Raw genomic sequence first — 20,961 nt, forward strand, 5'->3', positions numbered from 1 at the left:
TAGGCAATAATCTTTGATAGGTACGGTAACCTGGAAGTCTAGACTATTGGTCTGAAGATGCAAGTTCAAAGCCTCCCACTGCAAATTCAGTAACTGAAACAATTTTTTAAATGATTTACACTCAATATTGTTCTTGATTTTGCAATTGAGATATCTTTAACACTTTCAGATTTCATAATGAGGAATACAACACTGTATCTTTGTGTTTGGGTTAAGTTACGATCTTTTCTCATATCAGAAGAAGCTTTCCCCTCGTGTTTTCCCTGATCTTGTCTTCCATCCTCCTCCAATCCAATACAAACTTTCAATTCCATCTTCTTTCATCCACCATTCCCCCCAATCACAATCATTGCAATTCCTTGCATATTTCCTGAGAAGAGTTTCTGTGGGTCTTAGTAATGGTACGAGTCCTGTCCTCGGGAAATTAACAATTTATTCCATTTTTAAACAGGAGCCAGATTGTGGAATGTGGATGAAGTTCTGACGTTGAACTTCTCTGAGGTGCCAGCCTGTTTGCTGCATTCTTTTACGTCTTTCATCCAATTCCTGGCCTGATTTAAAATGGGGGACTTATATATCTATGTTTTTAATTCTAAGCCAATTCTTCTGCATGCAATTTGTATGCCTCTTAAGAATTCCTGGCAATCAAGATAAATAATGTACACCAAAAAAATCTATTGAAGGTTAAGATTTGGCCAACCAACGTGATACCTCTCAGTCAGAACGCAGACATATTTTCTTGCATTCCTAGTTGCGGAATAATATGGCAAGTAAATGCAAATAAAAGAAAAGATATGTTAAATAACTTTACTAAATAAATGTTGTTAAATGTGGCAACTTACTTATGTGTAACTTTAATTGAAGAAGGTACAATTAATTCATTGCTATTGCCAGTACCACTGCTTTCACCCATGTTTTCTTCATCCTCATCTGCTATGTCATGTCGCTTTGGCAAAACAGGGTCAAATCCCTCATCTAGATCCAGATCATAAACTTCTCCCTCAAGTTCAATGGATACGGATCGGATTGAGCGATTCCGTATGTAGCTTTGCTTAAATTCTGAAAGCAGAAAATAAAAACATTAATGAGACTGGACTATGAAGTACACAACTAAAGCCGTAAGGAGCAAACTTCACAAGTTACTCGCACAAGTGTAGACTGAAGAGAGCGTGGTAGGATTCAAAGGCAGCTATATCTTGAAAAAATTGGCAGTGAAAGTACATGCAGAGACAGTAGTGCCTTACTTTATCTTCTTTAGTGGGACAGAGCAAATGTATAGTGAAGATAATTTGTTGCACACAAACAGAGAATTGTCTGAAGATATAAAATCTCAACATGCCCTGTGAGATGAGATGGAGTAGTTGTGAGAATAGAGGAGCAGAGAGAGAGAGAGAAGTGTAATTTGTTAGCCTAATTATATTTTTTTCAGCTGACTCCCTGTAGTTGCTAACTGTACATAGGACTATAAAATTTGTGATTCTAGCCCAGCTCTGGTGAGCTGTCTTTGTACTGTTGGAAATACTAATAGCTAAATGGTATTGGATCAGTTGAAAACATTTAGAAAAACTCCTGAAGGTCTCTCTTATTTATATATAGTCTTTCATTTCTAATATAATGGATACTGACTCCTGGCCAGCTTGCTAATTTTGCTTTTTAAACAATAGCTGCAATTTGTAAGATTACTAACAATTGTAAGGAAACTTCCAACTCACAGTTACTTAACTGCTGGTCAGAAATCTAAGTCAATCTTCAGTTCTTAAAATATAAGCAGTAATGAGCTTGAAGTTAAAACAAATACTGTCTATTTGACACCTCTGCAAACAAGCATTGTAGATAGTAGATACTCTGTGCGTGAGAAGTATGATTTAGTTCACTGCCCGTGGTTTATTATTTCTTGAGATGCAGTGTAAGATAATGGGCTATTTAAATAGTTTGCTTCCAGTAGACAAGCGGACTCTTAGTTGCTTAGTTCAAAGAAGCTTGCAGGATCAGATAGATAATATCATTTAGTATATAAAAAAACAACTGATGTGTTTATAGTTGGAAAGTTTATGTACTCAAGGAAGTTAGCTTGCACTGTGAACATTAAACTGAGTCTCCAAAATGTGTTTAGACCACTTGTGTTTAAAAGGGTTTTTGAGGAAATATCGTATGTGTGTGAAGTCACCCAAGTGGTAGAAAAAGGGTATAAATGCAGAGTGCAGTTCAAGCTTATTAGACTAATATCAAGAAGAATAATAATAGGCAGACAAGGTGACTAGAAACCATTCCTCTGGCTTAGGCTTCAAAGTTCAAAGTAAATTTATTATTAAAGCACACATATGTCACTATATTCAACCCTGAGATTCACTTTTTGAGGGCATATTCAATATACATAATAGAATAATAACTATAATAGAGTTAATGCAAGATTGCACCAACTTGTGAGTTCAATCAGTGTACAAAAGGCAACAAAAATACAAAAAGAAAGAAATAATAATAATAATAATAAATTAATTAATAAGCAATAAATATCAAAACATGAAAGTGAGTCCATAGGTTGCAGAAACATTTCAATGATGGGGCAAGTGAAGTTGAGTGAAGTTTTTTCCTTTGGCTCAAGAGCCTGTTGGTTAAGGGGTAATAAGTCCTACACTCCAAAGATGTACTGGTTGGTAGGTTAAGTGGTTATTGTAAATTGTCCCATGATTAGGCTAGGATTAAATTGGGAGAAGGCTGGGTGGTGTGGTTTGAAGTGCCTATTCTGCACTATATGATAAGAAATAAATAAACTATTCCATGATTAGTTTCTGAAATTTGTGGTGTGAGCCTTGAGGCTCATGTACCTTCTTCCTGATGGCAGCAGTCAGAAAAGAGCAAGGTAGATGTTTATGCAACAGATGATTTGTTTATCTACATTATTGGCATGTTTTTTAGTTTATAGGAATTGCACCAGTGTTTTGGAAATCCTTTGTATTTTAGAAATGGTTTGTAATTTGGAAACATTTTATAAGATAGAAATCCTCTTTGAGTTATAAATCTGTTTGAAGAAAATTGGATTTAAACCTATAAAACTAAAAATAAATGAACTGTGTTTTAAACTAGCTGGAAATATATTCTTCTTGGTAGAGAAGGGTTTCTGTACTGTGTTTAATATTTCAGTAATATTTAAGTAGTATTGTAAATATATTGTTTGATTAAGCATTGCTTGCCTACATTATTCATTATGTAAGAAGCATACGAATGTGTACCTCATTATACCACCATGTCATATGTAAGAGCTGCACAAAGTAAACATGTTATCCTGTGCTCCTGTGTTTTTCTCTTGAATAGTTTCTTAAGTTAGAAAACGTAACAATGACAATCAATGAGTTTTAAAATGAACCTGAGAAAAATACCTACCTGTTGAAGCACAACACATTTTTTTTCTTCTTCAGAAGGGGGAGAGAGACAATTGAGTTTAAAAAAAAACAGCACTTATTTCTTCAGAATGGGGAAGGGAAACAGTAGTTTAAAAAAAAAGCAGAAACCTGATGAAATTTGCAGGTACATAAACAGAGAGTTCTGGGTGATAATAATAAATGAAAAAAACCAGAAAGGGCTGGTTACATTGGAAAGATAGACACATTTGATTGCACATTTGATTGCACATTTGATTGGATGAGGTATTCTGAATGAATTGAGCAGTGTTTCAAGTAAATGGAATAGGTGTTAAGAAGTGAGTGCAATATTGCTGAGTATATGTCGAAGACCGTACAGTTTGCTTAAAAGTTTAATTGCTCAAACCAAACCAGCTAAAGGGAGCTTTGATGATATTGTGAGCATGATGCAGGAACATTTAGAATCAAAACCATTGTTGATTGCAGAACCCTTTGGGTTTCATAACCGGAAACACAAGGAAGGGAAGTCTATTTCAGCTTATGCAGTGGAATTGAAGAGATTTTCCGAGTATTTTCAATTCAGTGGTGAGCACTGTGAGATTGCTTGGCTTGTGGAATCTCAAAAGAAAGCATTAAAAAATGACTCCTAAGTAAAGCACAACTTGCATTTAAAAGAGTTGTTGAAATCGCTGTATCAATGGAAACAATACCAGAGATGCAAATGAGTTGCAATTAGGAATGAAAGTGAGCATGAACAAAATTGTAACATCTAAGCAAAACCTGCTTGGCCGTACAAATTGTGTTGCCTTTGTGGTAGGGGCTCACATACACCACACTAATGCAGGTTTAAAGGCAAAGCTTACAGTAAATGAAAAGAAGTAGGGCACATATGAAGAGCATTTTGGGCAGCCAAAAATAAATGGACTGCCCAGGGAAGGGAAAAAGATAAAAAGTCAAGTCACAGTTTTAAAAGGAACACTGATCTGCATGATGTTGATGAAAAATCTGATAATGACACAGGACTAAGTAGCCTTAAGATTCACAATGTGAAAACTAACAGGAGACAAATGATGTGGCTTATACCAGCAGTGAATAGCAAATTAATTAAAATGGAAGTGGACACTGGTTTCAAAGATACTGATCTGAAGCCAGCAGATATCCAACTAAGAAATTATAATGGAGAAAAGATAATTTCTGTGGGAATTACGTGGGTAACAGTGAAATACCACAACTAACAAGCCATACTGGGTTTATACGTGTTAAAAACAGGAGGGCCAGCATTGCTGGGCTGTGATTGGTTGAGTCAGTTACAACTTGATTTGAACTTGACTGGAGATCCATCCACCATTTGCATCCCACACTCAAACATATCAAGGGTAAAAACATTTAAATGAAAATGCCACACCCAAGTTTTACAAAGTCTCTCCAGTTCATTATACCATCTGTGATAAAGTAGCTTGCAAGCTAGATTGTATGGAAGCTGAAGGAATTCTTTCCAGGACTGAGTGGATCTGATGGGTAAAAACAGAGGCCAATAGCCAAAAATGATGGGTCTGTCAGGATCTGTGATCATTTTAAGGTCACCATCAACCCAGTATTAAAAATAGATCAATACCCTCTGCCCAGTATAGAGGATATTTTTGCAAACCTTTCTGGAAGGAAATACTTTAGCAAAGTGGATTTAGCTGAGGCCTACTTCAGATGAAGGTGGAAGAAGAGTCCAAAGTGTTTCTCACCATAAACACTCACAAAGGGCTTTACCACTATAGTAGAATTATTTCTGGAGTAGCATCTGCACCTACACTCTTGCAGAAAGTTATGGGCCAGGTGCTGCAAGGTTGTCAAGGCACTCAGTGTTACCTGGATAATGTCATTGTTGCCAGTGGGGATGACGTGCAAGATCTCCAAATTCTCAAAACAGTGTTAAAAAGATTAGAAGCTTATGGGCTCAGAGAATGATGCAACAATTGTGAATTCTTTAAATGAAGCATCACTTACCGTAGTCACTCAGTTGACACAGAAGAGTCACACAAGTGTGCTGAGAAAATTCAAGCAACAATGGGTGCCCCAAGGCCAAAGTCATATCACAACTGTAATCCATTCTAGGATTTGTCAATTACTATAACAGATTCCTCCCAAACCTGTCTACTATGCTCCACCCCTTAAACTCATTACCTTGAAATGGCAATGGACAAAGTAGTGTGTGGTGGCTTTCCAAAAGAAAAAGAAAATGGTGATGTCAGATGCCGTACATTAATATCCACATTGTCCAACGAAGCTTGCCTGTGACGTCTTGCCTTATGGTAGAGGTGCAGTCATATCACATGTTTGAGTGATGTAAGTAAATGTCTCATATCCTTTGCATCACGGTCCTTTACCACTGCAGAGCTAAATTATGCCCAGCTTGACAGAAAGGCCTCGAGGCTGGTTCAGATTGTAAAATGTTCCAATCAATACTTGTATGGGAGAGTTTACCCTCATTACTGATCATCAACCACTAATGTCCATTTTCAATCCACAGACGTGTGTTCAACTAACAGCAGCAGCCTGAATGCAGAGATGGGCTCTGTTTCTTGGAGGACACAATCACAAGGTCAAATTCAAGAGGACAACTAATCATGGATGTGCTGATGGATCATCCTGTTTACCTTTGGAAGAGGAACCATCTGAAAAATTTACAAAATACATATCCTCCCTAATACAAATTGCAAGTCTCCCTCTTATGGCAGAGATTATCCAAAGGGAAGCTATAAAAGACCCCACATTCTCTCAGGTCTGCTTGACAGCCTAAAATGACTGAACTTGCAGCAGAAATTCCAGTTCCTCCATTTTTACCACTGCTGGTTTGAACATGACCTTGATGGGGGTTTCTTTATGTGGAGATTGAGAGTTGTACCATCCAAGCTGAGAGTTGAAGTGTTGGAGGAGCTAGCTACATGTCATTCATCTAGGAGTGGTCAAAATGAAAGGTTTGGCTCAAAGCTTTATCTGGTGGCCTGGGATAGATCAGCCTATCAAGCAGTGTGCCATGAGCTGCTTGGGATGCCAACATGTTCAGAGAGTAGTACCTCCCCATCCTTGAGAATGGCCTGCATTGCCCTGGCAGAGGGTTCATGTGGATTTTGCTGGACCATTCTTGGACACAGATTTCTCAGATTTCTTGGTAGTAGAGCTACAAAGAGGCCAGAAAGGTTTCCAATCGCCTCCACTACAAGCTCGCACATTGTTGATGTGCTGAGAAGCCTCTTTGCAAGGACTGGTGTTCTAGAACACTTAGACCAGGCATGGGCAAACTACGGCCCGCGGGCCATATGCGGCCCGTTAAGCTTTTTAATCCGGCCCGCAGAACTTGATGAAATTATATTAATAAACCTTGTTAACACCTCAGATCCATCCTGAGAATCGCCACAACAAAACTAAATCCAGACTTTGATGCGCTGGCTAAAAAGGGAGACCAACAACACTGTTCCCACTGAAATTAAAAATAAGTTTCTTCGTTGTGTTATGTAAAAAATGCATTTGAAAATATTTTTTTCAATAAGCCTTACATGTTACATGTCATTTCTGTTAAGTGATGGACATGAGTAGTGCGCAGGTGCACGTACGTTCTCAAAATAAAAAATGCGCTCCTGATCAAATACCGCGCTCCGCATACTGGCGCGCTGTCACTGTTCTGTCAGTGACACTGGTCGTTGTTGAGTTTTGGCACAGGGGACAATTGAATAAGAAGGAGCAGGACAAGTAGACCTGCATCTCCTACCGTTTTTGAAATAAAGACAGTCAGGAGGAGAGTGATGATGATAATATCTTGAAGGATAACAGAATTTTCAGTGCTTTAAAATAATAACTGTTACTATTAAAAAAAGCTGTATTTTATTCATTTAATTTTCAGTGTTTTAAAAGTCATTTCAATAAATAGCTAAATACCATGGGACTTCAAAGACAGATATTTTGTTGTAATGCATTTGTTCATTTTCAATTGAAATTAAAGCACATGTTTTCTACATATCCCATGATATTTTATTTTCTCTTATGAGGTGTATTACCAAAACACTCCGTCCATCTGCTCCTGTTCCGGCCCCCCTGTCAAATTTTAGAACCCTTTGTGGCCCACAAGTCAAAAAGTTTGCCCACCCCTGACTTAGACAGTGACAATGAACCACAGTTTTTTTGGAAGTCTCAGTTATTTCTGAAACTGAATGGAATAAGACATATTGCATCTGCACCATTTCATCCAGCTACAAATATCTTGGCAGAAAGGTTTGTCCAGAGTCTAAAGAATGCACTACAAACAGTATCAGCATAACATACTACACTGACACTGAATCAGAATCTCGCCATTTACCTCCTTGTATATTGCAATGCAGCATACTCCACAGCCAATAACTCACCAGATATACTGTTCCTGTTTCGTCCCTTGAACTCTTGCTTAGATCTCCTCAAAACCAATTTCAGAAGGAACATGCAAGATAATCAGCTGAGACAAATTGAGGGCTCCTCAAACAAGGAGTTTTGATTTTTCTCTCCTGAACAAGCAGTCTTGGCGAAGGACTACTAAAGTAGTCAAAAACGGGTATTTGGAAAGATTAAGGACAGAACTGGATCACTCTCCTGCACAGTGGAGATTGTATCTGATGTCATCTGGAGGTGGCGCATCGATCAGATGAGGAGAGCCACCAGTTGTTAGAGAAGAAAGGTGTCCGGAGCTGTCAGAACCACTTCCTGCAGTCGCAGTTCCAGAGTCAACTCCTACACCCACCACAGAGGAGGCCCCAGAACCAGACACTGCTTCACAGCCACAAGTCTCACAAGGGCGTAGTGTATTTAATATTTCAGTGATATTTGAAGAATATTGTAAATGTATTGTTTGATTAAGCATTCTTTGTGTGTTTACATTATTCATTATGGTTTTTATGTACAAAGTACGTGAATGGCAGTACGACATAAGTATGACATTATACTAACATGTCATATGTGAGCACTGCACTAAAGTAAAATTAAGTAGTTATGTTATCCTGGGGTCCCCTGTTTTTCTTTCAATTAGTTTCTTAAGTTACAAAACATAATAGGATGCACTGCTCGAATAGTGGGTACTGGCAACTAAAGCTCGCCACGGAGAATGAACAGAGAGCAAACTAGTCTTTGAAGATTGTGTAGTTACAGTATAATCTGCCTTTATTGAGAAAGCTTGTGGCTATTTATATCTGATCAGCTTAAGATCTTTGTTTAAGTTTAGAACTTTGCGGTCAACAAATCCTATACCATGACACATTTTGGACTTAGCTTATTATGAGCAGAAGGAAGGAATTGTAAAGTTTTGAAAGTTTGACTTGCTATCTAATTATGCAATTCCAATGTAAGTATGAAGTTCTGTTCAGTCAGTCCAGCAGGGACGGAAAAATGCAAACCTTGGTGATCAAAGAGAATGCTTCTATTTCAGCCATGGCAAGTAAGGTTTTATCCTAAATACCTCTCAGCCACTAAGATAGTGGAGTTAGGAAGTGTGATCTAACCAGTCCTTGGGACATTAGGTTGTTTGCAGATTGACCTCTGGAATGAATGTGAAAATACATGAGGCTCAGCTTGCAACAGAGAGTGAAAGAGAATGGGAGGGGTATCCAGTTTTCACATTAAGGTACTGTAATCTCTCACTGTTGTGCAATGGAATTTCATCACAGAATTAGGAATGCTTCTCTCATTATTTATTAACAGTTCCTAGTCAGGACTTTGGCACAGTTGATAGTAATTTAAATACCAGCCCATGATAAACGTTGCTGGCAGGCAGGAGACACAGTCGAACAGGCATATTACCTTACCTGACCATATTTTACTGATAATATGTCTATAGTTAAAAGATAAAAGTGGAAATCAAAGTGTTGGGAGGGGGTGTGGTAGAGAAATGGAGAGGAGAGTGGTGGAGACATTTCTGAAGGGAATTCCAGAACTTAGAAACTTGACAGTCATGTGCACTCTGCTAATGGTTTTTGCTTCCTCTCTCCAGCTATTTTCTACTGTCATGTGTTATGACCCCAGCCCCCTCCTTTGTGAGAATCGCAAGAGCCCTAGTGAAGGGGGGGTCAATGACCCAAGAGAAGAGAAAGATACGTGCGGTGTCCCTCGTTTCACGGCGAGGCAAAAGTTGGCGACTGTGGTCATTGTCTCGTGGAGACACCTTTTTGAATTGGGAACTGTACTACGTGTATACCCTCAGGGCAACGTGGGTGGAGAGACGGAGAGAGATTGCATCATCCCAACCTGATTGACATCTGAGACCCCGTGAGTTCAGATGCACCAGAAGACACGCTAGAAATCCTGTGACAGCATTTAATAGCGACAGCCGGTGGGGGGGTTCGTGTGCGTCTTTTCCTTGCCTGGGATCGGCGACCTCACCACGGAAGAACGGCTTTAGCTACAGGAGAGGCCACAAGTGAGCGGCCATTCCCCAACGAGACTCCGACGGATCGAACTCATAAAGGTTGGAAAAACCCACCGGGTAACTGTTCCATTCTATCCCTATCTCTCTATCTCCAACAAAGTGCACCACCGCGACACCCAAAAAGACGGCAGCTGGTGGAATTGCAGTGACCGCAAGAGACTTTTAATATACATTGGACAATATATACATTACCCCTAGACAACGATAGAGCTTATTTCTTATTGATTATTACTATACCTGCGCTTTAGATTGAGAATTGACGACGTATGTTATCTGAATGTTTGTATTAACCTTACTTTTGTGTCCCTTTATAAATAAAACATTTAAAAATGGTACCATCAGACTTCAGCGGACCTCTCTATCTTTGCTGGTAAGTGATCCAGTTACGGGATACGTAACACATGCTACTAATTTGGGGTTGACAGGTGAGAAATCAAATGGCACTCCCTACTATTTTCACTTTTATTTACCATGTGATCATATCAGTAATGACCGGGAAGCTCTTTTTCCTGTGCTGTCCTTCTTGGCCAGACTGGAGAAGGAGAAATTGACAACTTTTCTTATAGCTGCCAAGGGTCTGAGTTCTGGAAATCCTATCTGAAATCCTTCCACCATAGTCCCCTCCCTCCCACCTCCTTCCTCTCACTTCTCATTTTCCTCTTTTAACGTGCTCCCTTTATCGACATTTTAGGTAAAGCCTAAGGCTTTTCTCTCATCACGTCAGCTGATTTTGATGATGCTTCTATCAACCACCTGGCTCTATTTGATATGTTAAAATGATACACTGTACAAGTGTAAGTTATTGTCGTAAAGTGAAAACAAAGGGGATGTAGCGGACGTGGGATGAAATTGTGCTTTCTAATGATTTGTGATTCTCCAGTTGACATTAAAACAAACTGTTCAAATCACAGTAAAGGAATTAGCAGTGATTTCTACAATGCCAAAAACAAGTGAATTTTGGATGGAACCTGGCAGAACTGATGGGAAAGGACAATACCAGCTGGTAAAAACATTCCTGTTATGATTCACAGTCATATTGTGCTGCATTCCAGAAGTGATCCAATGGTAGCTGCCATTTTATCCTTGCGAATGTTTGGCTTGCACTTTGCACAGATGAGTGCTCAGAGCACAGTGTTTGGCAAAATGTAAAGGGGGAAGAAAATCAAATGGAAGAGCAAGATGGTAACAAAGAAAGACAAAATGGAGCCAAAATTAAAATCTTTAAAAAATAAACACTCTGAAGCAGAATATATAATGGAAATGTAATAGACAAAAATAGAAAGAAATTAGGAGAGGACTTTAACCAAATAGATTGGGTGTGATACTGTAGTTGCATAAAGATAAATATGTTGGAAGTTATTGGTGGAAAAAATTACCAATCTCATGAATGAACACGTGAACCCAAATTTGATTATTGTTCTTTGCCAGTGATTTCCTGGTTGTGTCCAACACTGGACTTGTCAAGAACCTCAGAATGGAATATGAACTCACAACAATTGTTCGGCATTTTACATAGAAAAACCTGCCTATGAAACCAGCACTGAAAAAGGTTTCAAACTCATTTCTATTAGGGAGCCTGCTGTTTATTATTTAATGAAAAATTAATGATATTTATTAAATTTATTTTGAAGTTATAAATTTTTAAAACTTTATTATAATTACATGTCTGTTATTGTTTCATTAACAATAATTTATGAATGCTAGTTTTTGACATATTTGACTGTTGCTAAGCTGTGGGATATGGCTTAATTGGCTATGAATAATTATTCAGTAGTAGCTTGTGTGGGGTATGTTTTTCCTTTAAAGATCTGGTGCCCCTATCCTTTCATTTTCCCAGACAATAGCATTGAGGACCTGCTGCCGTGCAGGGATTCACAATTTATGTATGTAGTAGCTGGAGAAAGGAATTTTACAATGGCAGTTCTGCAAAGTTACTTTGCACTAACTCCGTTGGTCCATGGTTAACTCAGGTGACTTGCCAGCGGTAGCAGCCTCTGGCCCATTACAAATAATGAATAATGAAAGAAATAAAAATGAATATTGTATGTCAATAGATGAGCCAGTCTTGCATATCTGAGGAAGGGTTGCTGCTTAAGGCATGTTTGTTTTCAAATTCTTTCTCCTGATAAGGAATTCTGCTCTGTTCAAGGCTCACATGGCAGTGTGGCAGTGCCAGCGACTAGGGTTCAATCCTTGCCACTGTCTGTACGATCTCCCTGTGACCTTGTGGGTTTCCGCCAGGTGCTCCAGTTTCCTCCTATATTCCAAAGACGAATGAGTTAGAAAGGGTAAGCAGGCGATGTTGGAGCTGGAATTTGACATTTGCAGGCTGCCATCAATATATCTTCAGAATAAATTGAATTGAATTGACTTTATTACTTACATCCTTCATATACATGAGGAGTAAAAATCTTTATGTTACATCTCTGTCTAAATGTGCAATTTATAGTAATTAATAATAAATAGTATGTACAACTGGACAGTCCATATAGCATAGAAGTACAATTGTATCTGCATGAATTAATCAGTCTGATGGGTTGGTGGAAGATGCTGTCCTGGAGACTGTTGGTCCTGGCTTTTATGCTGGAGTACTGTTTCCTGTATGGTAGCAGCTGGAACGATTTGTGGTTGGGGTGACTCAGGCCCCCAATGATCCTTCAGGCCCTTTTTACACATCTGTCTTTTTACACACCTGAATAGTGGGAAGTTCACATCTACCGATGTGCTGGGCTGTCCACACCACTCTCTGCAGAATCCTGCGATTGGGGGAGGCACAGTTCCCATACCAGGCAGTGATGCAGACAGTCAGGATGCTCTCAATTGTGCCTCTATAGAAAGTTTTTAGCATTTGGGGGCCCATACCAAACTTCTTCAACCGTCTGAGGTAAAAGAGGTACTGTTGTGCTATTTGTACCACACAGCTAGTACGTACAGAACACGTGAGATCCTTGGTGATGTGAATGGTGAGGTACTTAAAGCTGTTCACCCTCTCAACCCAGATCCGCTGATGTCAATAGGGTTAGCCTGTCTCCATTCCTCCTGTAGTCCACAACCAGCTCCTTTGTTTTTGTGACATTGAGGGAGAAGTTGTTTTCTTGACACCACTGTGTCAGAGTGATTACTTCTTCTCTCTAGGCTGCCTCATTATTGTTTGAGATTAGGCCAATCAGTGTAGTGTCGTCCACAAATTCATTGGTGTTAAAATCATAAAACTAAATAATAAACGTATGTCAGACTTCCTATGGCAAAGTGGGTCAGAAGGTCAGGTTTTGCAGATTCATTGGTCAGGCCTCCTCCAGGATTGTGTTGGTTGTTGATGCAAATGACTCATTTCACTGTATGTTTCAATGCCTTGATGTACATATGACAAATAAAGCTAATCTTTATCTGTATTTTCCAGCATATAACTTAAGCTAAAACTGCCATTTCAAAAGAAAACCCTTAGGTGTCACTAGAAGTCAGCAAAGCTGAGCCAAAGACTGACCAACTGTATTTATCCATTCAAAATGCTGGAGGAACTCAGCAGGCCAGGCAGCATCAATGGAAAAGAGTAAACAGTCGGTGTTTCAGGCCGAGACCCTTCGTCAGGAACAACATTTTGTCTGTGTTGGTTGGATTTCCAGCATCTGCAGATTTTCTCATATTTATATTTATCCATTTAACATCCTACTTTTACAGGAAGCACCACTTAGACAAAACAGAACTTCCATATTCTGCAATGGTAAGGAAATGTAATACCTTTTCATTTAATAAGGGCAACCACACAACATAGGTTATGAGCTGGTATGAATTCTTGGGATAGGAGCACAAGGTATGAATCGGGGGATCACTGCAAAGGTCGACTTCAGGGTAAGAGAAGAAGTGGAGAATGAGCAGGTCAATTTTGAAGCTTCATAAGTGTAAAGGTAGAAGATTAGATGGAGGAGCAACCCAATTATTTCTGGTAGTCCTAATGCACAAGGAACTTAAACAGAGTTAAATAAGAAATGTATGCCGAACTTCCTATGGCAAAGTGGATCTGAGAGGTTAGGTTCTGCAGCTTCTTTGATCAGGCCCCCTTCAGGAATTTCGAAAGGCCTCAGCTTTGCCACTTAGATTAGGTTTCCACTCCTTCAACCTCCAATGCTAGAATTCCGACAAAATTTAGGGGCAAGGGTGAGTCATGGGAAGGGGTAAGGGGTAAGGGAAGGGGTATCATCCTAACTTTTTCTTGCACCATTGTTGGGGGAAGTGGCTTATTAACAAGAATATAATGATCTATAACCAACCAATAACATGGTTTGATGCATTGAATAAATAACAATTATACAAATGAATAGCTTCTAATGGTTCCAAAAATATAAATTATTTTGGTAACAGTATGAATCAGCTATTTTATTTGTAGTATCATTCTTTGCTTAGTCTTACCTTTTTTCCTTTTTTGTACCTTAAAATTGTATCATTTATAACATTATCCAAAAGATTTCTCATGTAGAATTTAAACTTGTGATTGACAGTCACAGGAAAAGAACGAAAGTCGCTTACTTCGCTTGGAGAACAGTTTCTGTTTCTGTCGGACAGCTGGGCTCAGCTTGTACCCATTTTGCTCACAATCGCAGTCTTGCCCATTGGAGTCATAGTATTTGGACTGAAATCGCCCAGAGCTCTTCCTGTCGGTGGCTGCAGCATCAGCTACTCTTTTGCACTTATGAAGTCGAAGCTTTCCTGTGACATCCTCCACGCACTGCCATTTCTAGAAATAATAACCACTTTGTGATTAAAAAGCCAAAGGCAATAAGGCTGCACGGCTTATTCTTCAAGAATATCCACTTAAGTCAATGAACTGGAATAGCCAGGAGTGAATCAAAAATCATATCAGGTTGCCTGCTTGTGATTCCTCATTAGACCTTGCTCAGAATAAGTGGATTTAAGATTCTCCATGGTAACATAGCTTCTTAGTAATCACTGACTCAGTGTTCCCATGAAGAATAGTGACTGGACTAATGATTGAAAGACGTCTGGGCCCATAGAACACCATAAGTTACCGTCCTCAGAGAGGAGAGGAAAAAAAATAACAAGAAGGGTGGTAGCTACATTAACTGAGATGGCTTTGACATTATAAATGAATCAAATAGATTAAGACTGAAACTACTTTTTGCTGCCAACATGCACTGGCCGGTAGCCAATCAGTCAGCAGCATTGCTAACTAAGTGGCTATGAGCAGTAAAAAAGGTGATTAAGCCAGTCAGCTTTCCAGCTAATGTCACACGTACCCCTAAGAAGACCTTTGAAAATCAGGGGGAAAAAAGTGAAAATTTTTTAAAAACTGGAAGTCTAAAGTGTTTGTCTGCTTATTTTCCTGCATCCTTGCCTCTCACACATGTCCAACATTCACCTACAATAGAGAATTTTCAGTTAACCTACTAACCAGCACAAATCCTTGGGATGTGGGAGCAAACTAGAGTGAACAGGGAAGCCCATGCAATCACAGGCAGAACTTGCAAACTCCACACAGACAGCACCAAAGGTCAGGATTAATTCCAAGTCACTGGAGCTATGAAACAACAGTGCTATCCTGTAAGCAGACTTCATTATTTCAGTTCTTGTTCATTGCCAATTACCTTCACCCTCTAAGTCATAATGCCACCCAGATTCCCAACAGCTGCCATAATGCATTCATCCTGTGGCAAGCTGTCCTCGTCTCTTTGACTCTCCAGACAGACTTACTGCTGTCCATTGCCATGTGCGCTGTCACTACTGTGTCCTGTGCTTTTGAATGGCATGGAGGGATTACCAAACGACCAAGAGATGAGGTACAGGAAATGTAAATGTTCAAAGCAATGAACTCTGGCTTTGTTTGCATACTGGCTGTCTTGCCGATTCGATGCTTTCAGGAATGGTGCTCCTTCTAAATCTTTTTTCAAACTATCAATGACATGAGTGCTGAGTTTTCCAAGAAGCTACTTCTAACTATTGTACAGAGCTGTATTCACCAGAGGAGTTCTAGAATTGGTAAAGTGTATCTGCAAGCAGAGACATGAGAAACTGGGATTATGATTTCCAGTACAGGTGCAGAGTGCTTCCAATTTATGAACACTTTGACAGAGTAAGGAGAAAGTAGGTACTCCTTTAGGTGGGGAGTTACTGAAGTGAAATTTGATAGAGACACAGAAAAAGTAGAATATACATTATTAGTGCAAAATTAAGTTATTTTATTTGGTTCTGTACTGGGATTTCGCTGTAAGTACTAAGTTTGTTTGCACAGATTAATGACCAATGCTATACAAGAGACAGGAAATGTAAATAAGGAGCACATGTTACCACATCAAACTACAAATAAGATAAGGCTGTTTATTTAGTACCACAAAAAGGTGTTAAGTTAATGTAGTGCTGTCTCGAAAAGGGCTTGGATTTATGTAGTGGCAGAGTGGAGTTTAAAGCACCACCAATTAGACATTTGTAGAATAAATAACTGAATCACTTTCCTACCTGGCTACACAGACGTTTTTGCATTACCTTGTTATTTTTACTACTTATATCTTAATTATTCTTAGCTTGTTAAAAATTCAATATTTCATTACAGTACTTTTAATGCTTATTGACCTCCTTAATGTTTAGATTTGTCTTATGGAGCTTATCCATAACTGTATTTGTTTTGACTTTCTAGTTCTCATGAACAATTGACTTTTGAACTGCCTCCTTTAGCTCATTAGCTTTCTTCAGGTCTAATTTCTTATGCCAAATGTCTGACTGTGACATCCATTATAGAATCAGTCAGTAAATATGACAATTTCAAGTCATCTAACTTCTCTCCAGACCTAGAGACTGAACAATATTGGTGTGAATTGAATGCTGTTTATGTGCTTCACAAGGGGTGAAGTGTCATCACTGAAGATGCCATGCATCAGCACAGATCCTCTTGCAGTTCACATGACAACACTTTTTCAGAATTGCACCTATCTTTTCAAATCTATGTCATTCACTGAAACAAAGTTAGCATTTTGCTGGTAGAGCTAATGCAATTAGGAAGGCAGATGTAATTTAACAAATTATTTACAATCGCAGTATTTCTTGCAACTCAACTTGATCGTTGCTAAATCAAATAAAATGATTCAATAAATGATCATGAATCAGCTTTGGTTTTTAAAATATTTTGGAACTTAAAGCTAAGAGGAAATGAATCCAGGATTATTTTCCTTAATAATAATTTAAAGATATAAATAATTTAAACTTATATTGGCCACTTAATAAGGTACAACTATACATCTGCTCATTAATACAAATATCTAATCAGCCAATCAAAAGTCCAACAACTCAATGTCAAGAACTACAGTTGTTGTTCAGACCAAACATCAGAATGGTGAAGAAAAGTGACCTAAGTGGCTTTGACGTGGAATGATTGTTGGAGCCAAACGGGATGGTTTAAGTATCTCAGAAATTGCTGATCTCTTGGGATTTTCATGCACGACAATTTCTCGAATTTACAGAGAAAGAAGCTGCAGAAGATTGTACATTTAATTGGCTCCATCTTGGGTACTAACCAACAAAGTACCCAGGACATCTTCAAGGAGCAGTGTCTCAGAAAGGCAATGTCCATTATTAAGGACCTCCAACACCCAGGGCATGCCCTTTTCTCACTATTACCATCAGGCAGGAGGTACAGAAACCTCCTGCCTGCTGGTAATAGTGGTGGGTCTCATCAGCAAGAACGACTAGTCAGCTTACGGAGAGGAGGTGCAGCGGATAATGGACTGGTGCAGAGCCAACAACCTGTCTCAGAATGTGAACAAAACAAAAGAGTTGGTTGTTGACTTCAGGAGGCACGGAGTGACCACTCCCTGCTGAACATCAACTGCTCCTCGATAGAGATCATTAAGAGCACCAAATTTCTTGGTGTTCACCTGGCAGAGAATCTCACCTGGTCCCTCAACACCAGCTCCATAGCAAAGAAAGCCCAGCAGCGTCTCTACTTTCTGCGAAGGCTGAGGGAAGTCCATCTCCCACCCCCCGTCCTCATCACATTCTACAGGGGTTGTATTGAGAGCATCCTAAGCAGCTGCATCACTGCCTGGTTCGGAAATTGCACCATCTCGGATAGCAAGACCCTGCAGCGGATAGTGAGGTCAGCTGAGAAGATCATCAGGATCTCTCTTCTCACCATTATGGACATTTACACTACACACTGCATCCACATAGCAAACAGCATTATGAAGGACCCCATGCACCCCTCGTACAAACTCTTCTCCCTCCTGCCATCTGGGAAAAGGCACCGGAGCATTTGGGATCTCACGACCTGACTATGTAACAGTTTCTTCCCCCAAGCCATCAGACTCCTCAATACCCAGAGCCTGGACTGACACCAACACTACTGCCCTCTACTGTGCCTATTGTCTTGTTTATTATTTATTATAATGCCTGCACTGTTTTGTGCACTTTAAGCAGTCCCGGGTAGGTCTGTAGTCTAGTGTAGTTTTTTTTTTCTGTGTTGTTTCTTTATGTAGTTCAGTGTAGTTTTTGTACTGTTTCATGTAGCACCATGGTCATGAAAAATGTTGTCTCATTTTTACTGTGTACTGTACCAGCAGGTATGGTCAAAATGACAATAAAAAGCGACTTGACTCGACTTAAAGTCACACACTCAGCAATTCAGGAAAAGCTTCTTTCCCTCTGCCATCTGATTCCTAATTGGACTTTGAACCCTTGAACACTACCTCAATTTTTAAAATATATAGTGTATCTGTTTTTGCATGATTTTTAATATATTCAATATACATATACAGTAATTGATTTACTTATTTATTATTATTATTTTATTTTGTGTTTATTTTTTCTTCTAGATTATGTATTGCATTGATCTGCTGGTGCTAAGTTAACAAATCTCACTTCAGATGCCAGTGATAATAAACCTGATTCTGAATGGTGAAAGTAAAAACAAAATAACATCCAGTGAGAGGCAGTTCTGTGGGCAAAAGTGCCTTGTTAATGAGAGAGGTTAGAGGAGAATGGCCAGACTGGTTCGAGCTGACAGTAACTCAAATAACCATACATTACAACAGTGATGTGTATGTCTAAACTCACAACATATTGAACCTTGAAGTGTATGGGCTACAGCAGTGGACGAACACGTTGTGCCCCGTTCCTGTACCTAATAAAGTGGCCACTGGACGATTGTCTGTTTTGCAAGGTAATGGAATTGATTCAGCGAGGGTCACCAGAAGGGATGAATAAATTATGACTAAAATAATTTGAAATGAGAAAAAAAACAGAAAATCTGGAAACACCCATTTGTGGAAAGAGAAATTAAATTAACATTTTAGTTTTAAGACCATTTGTAATAAGTATTTTGGTTTGGATTGCTTCTGAGAGAGATATAGATATATGCACATAGGTAGGACTAAAGTACATGCAGAAGATTTTTGTTACAAATGTATAATTTAAAAATAATATCTTGATGAGTGACTGTCTAAGGATGTGTTTATTGCTGCCGTTGAAACTTTACTCACAAAAATGTTGTGGACTGTCTCAAGGGTGGAGATGAATCAGCATAGAGGAGGGAGATTGAAAAGTTAGCTGAGTGGTGTAATAACAACAACCTCTCCCTCAATGTCAATAAGACCAAGGAACTGATTGTAGACTTCAGAAGAGGTCCAATGAGCCAGTAATAATCAAAGGATCTGAGGTGGAGAGGGTCGGTAACTTTAATTTGCTGAGTTATCACTATCTTGGAGGAAGGACACATTCCTTCTGGACACATCATATAAATATAATTGCTCCTGGACACATCATATAAATATAATTGCAAAGAAAGCATAACAGTGTCTCTCTTTCTTCAGGAGTTTGTGGAGATCTGGCATGTCATCGAAAACTTTGGCAAACTTCCATAGATGTGTGGTGGAAGGTGTGCTGACTGGTTGCATTATGGCCTGGTATGGGAACACCAATGCCTTTGAGTGGAAAATCCTACAAAAGATAATGGATTCAGCCTAGTACATCACAGGTGAAGCCCTCTCCAAAGCTGCTGCGCTGCTCCAAAGAGCGCTATATGTGGTCATTCTTACCCTCGGCATTAGGCTCTATAATGAATCAGCCTATAGCCGGAGGAGTGATCACCCCCTCCTGTTAGACTATTTGAGCTTTCTTAGTTTTTATTCTTTCTTACTTCTCTTCTAGTATTTGTATATCTGTGGACTTGTTAATACTACTGTGACACTATAATTTCCTTTGGGATCAAACACCTATCTATCAGAATCAGGCTTATTATCACCGGCATGTGTTGTGAAATTTGTTAACATTGCATCAGCAGTTCAATGCAGTACATAATATAGAAAGAAAAGATAAATAAATAAGTCAATTACAGTATATGTGTATTGGAGATCAAAAATCGTGCAAAAACAGAAATAATATATATTAAAAAAGTGAGGTTGTGTTCACGGATTCAATGTCCAGTTAGGAATCAGATGGCAGATGGCTTTTCCTGAATCACCAAGCGCAGCTACATGAAACGTTTCTGCAGGAAAGCAGCATCAATCATCAAAGTCCCTCACCACCCAGGCCGTGCTCTTTCACACTACTGCCATCAGGTAGGAGACACAGGAGCCTCAGGACTCGAATGACCAGGTTCAGGACCAGCTACTATCCCTCAGCCATCAGGTTCTTGAACAAAAGAGGAGAACTATACTCATTCTATTTCTGGTGTTGCCCCAACCAATGATCTCACTTTAAGGACTGTTTATCTTGTTATTTCATGCTCTTGTTATTTATATCTATTTATTTATATTTACATTTGCACCATTTGATATTCGTTGATCCTGTTTACAGTTACTGTTCTATAGATTTGCTAAGTCTGCCTGTAGGGAAAAAGAATCTCAGGGTTGTATGTGGTGACATGTATGTACTCTGATAATAAATTTTATTTTATTTAAAATAAAGTAAATTTTAAAATATAAATATATATATATAAATAAATATAAAAATAAATTTTATCATCATTAAATTTGCTGATGATACCACAGTGGTGGGACTCATCAGCAAAAATGATGAAGCAATGTACAGGGAGGAGGTCAAACACCTAGAGAGCTGGTGCAGTGACAACAACTTGATGCTTAATGTCACCAAAACCAAGGAGATGATCGTCGATTTTAGACGCTCTCAGCCTGAGCACACACCCCTTAGCATCAGCGGCTCCAC

At 39.0% G+C, this 20,961-nt stretch overlaps 1 protein-coding gene across 6 annotated transcripts in view; it reads right to left on the reverse strand.

Moving 5' to 3' along the window:
• Window positions 1-20,961, reverse strand: part of LOC140736047 (extracellular sulfatase Sulf-2-like) — a 321,216-nt gene that overhangs the window by 24,626 nt on the left and 275,629 nt on the right. For all 6 annotated transcript variants that reach the window (XM_073061757.1, XM_073061759.1, XM_073061754.1 and 3 more), the window contains 2 exons: window positions 14,320-14,527; window positions 843-1,059 (listed from right to left, as the gene is read on the reverse strand). In XM_073061757.1, coding sequence (XP_072917858.1) covers window positions 843-1,059; window positions 14,320-14,527 — 425 coding nt within the window. The remainder of the gene's footprint in view (window positions 1-842; window positions 1,060-14,319; window positions 14,528-20,961) is intronic.

The sequence above is a fragment of the Hemitrygon akajei genome, chromosome 11 (assembly GCF_048418815.1).
Source record: "Hemitrygon akajei chromosome 11, sHemAka1.3, whole genome shotgun sequence".
In the NCBI taxonomy this organism is placed as follows: domain Eukaryota; kingdom Metazoa; phylum Chordata; class Chondrichthyes; order Myliobatiformes; family Dasyatidae; genus Hemitrygon; species Hemitrygon akajei.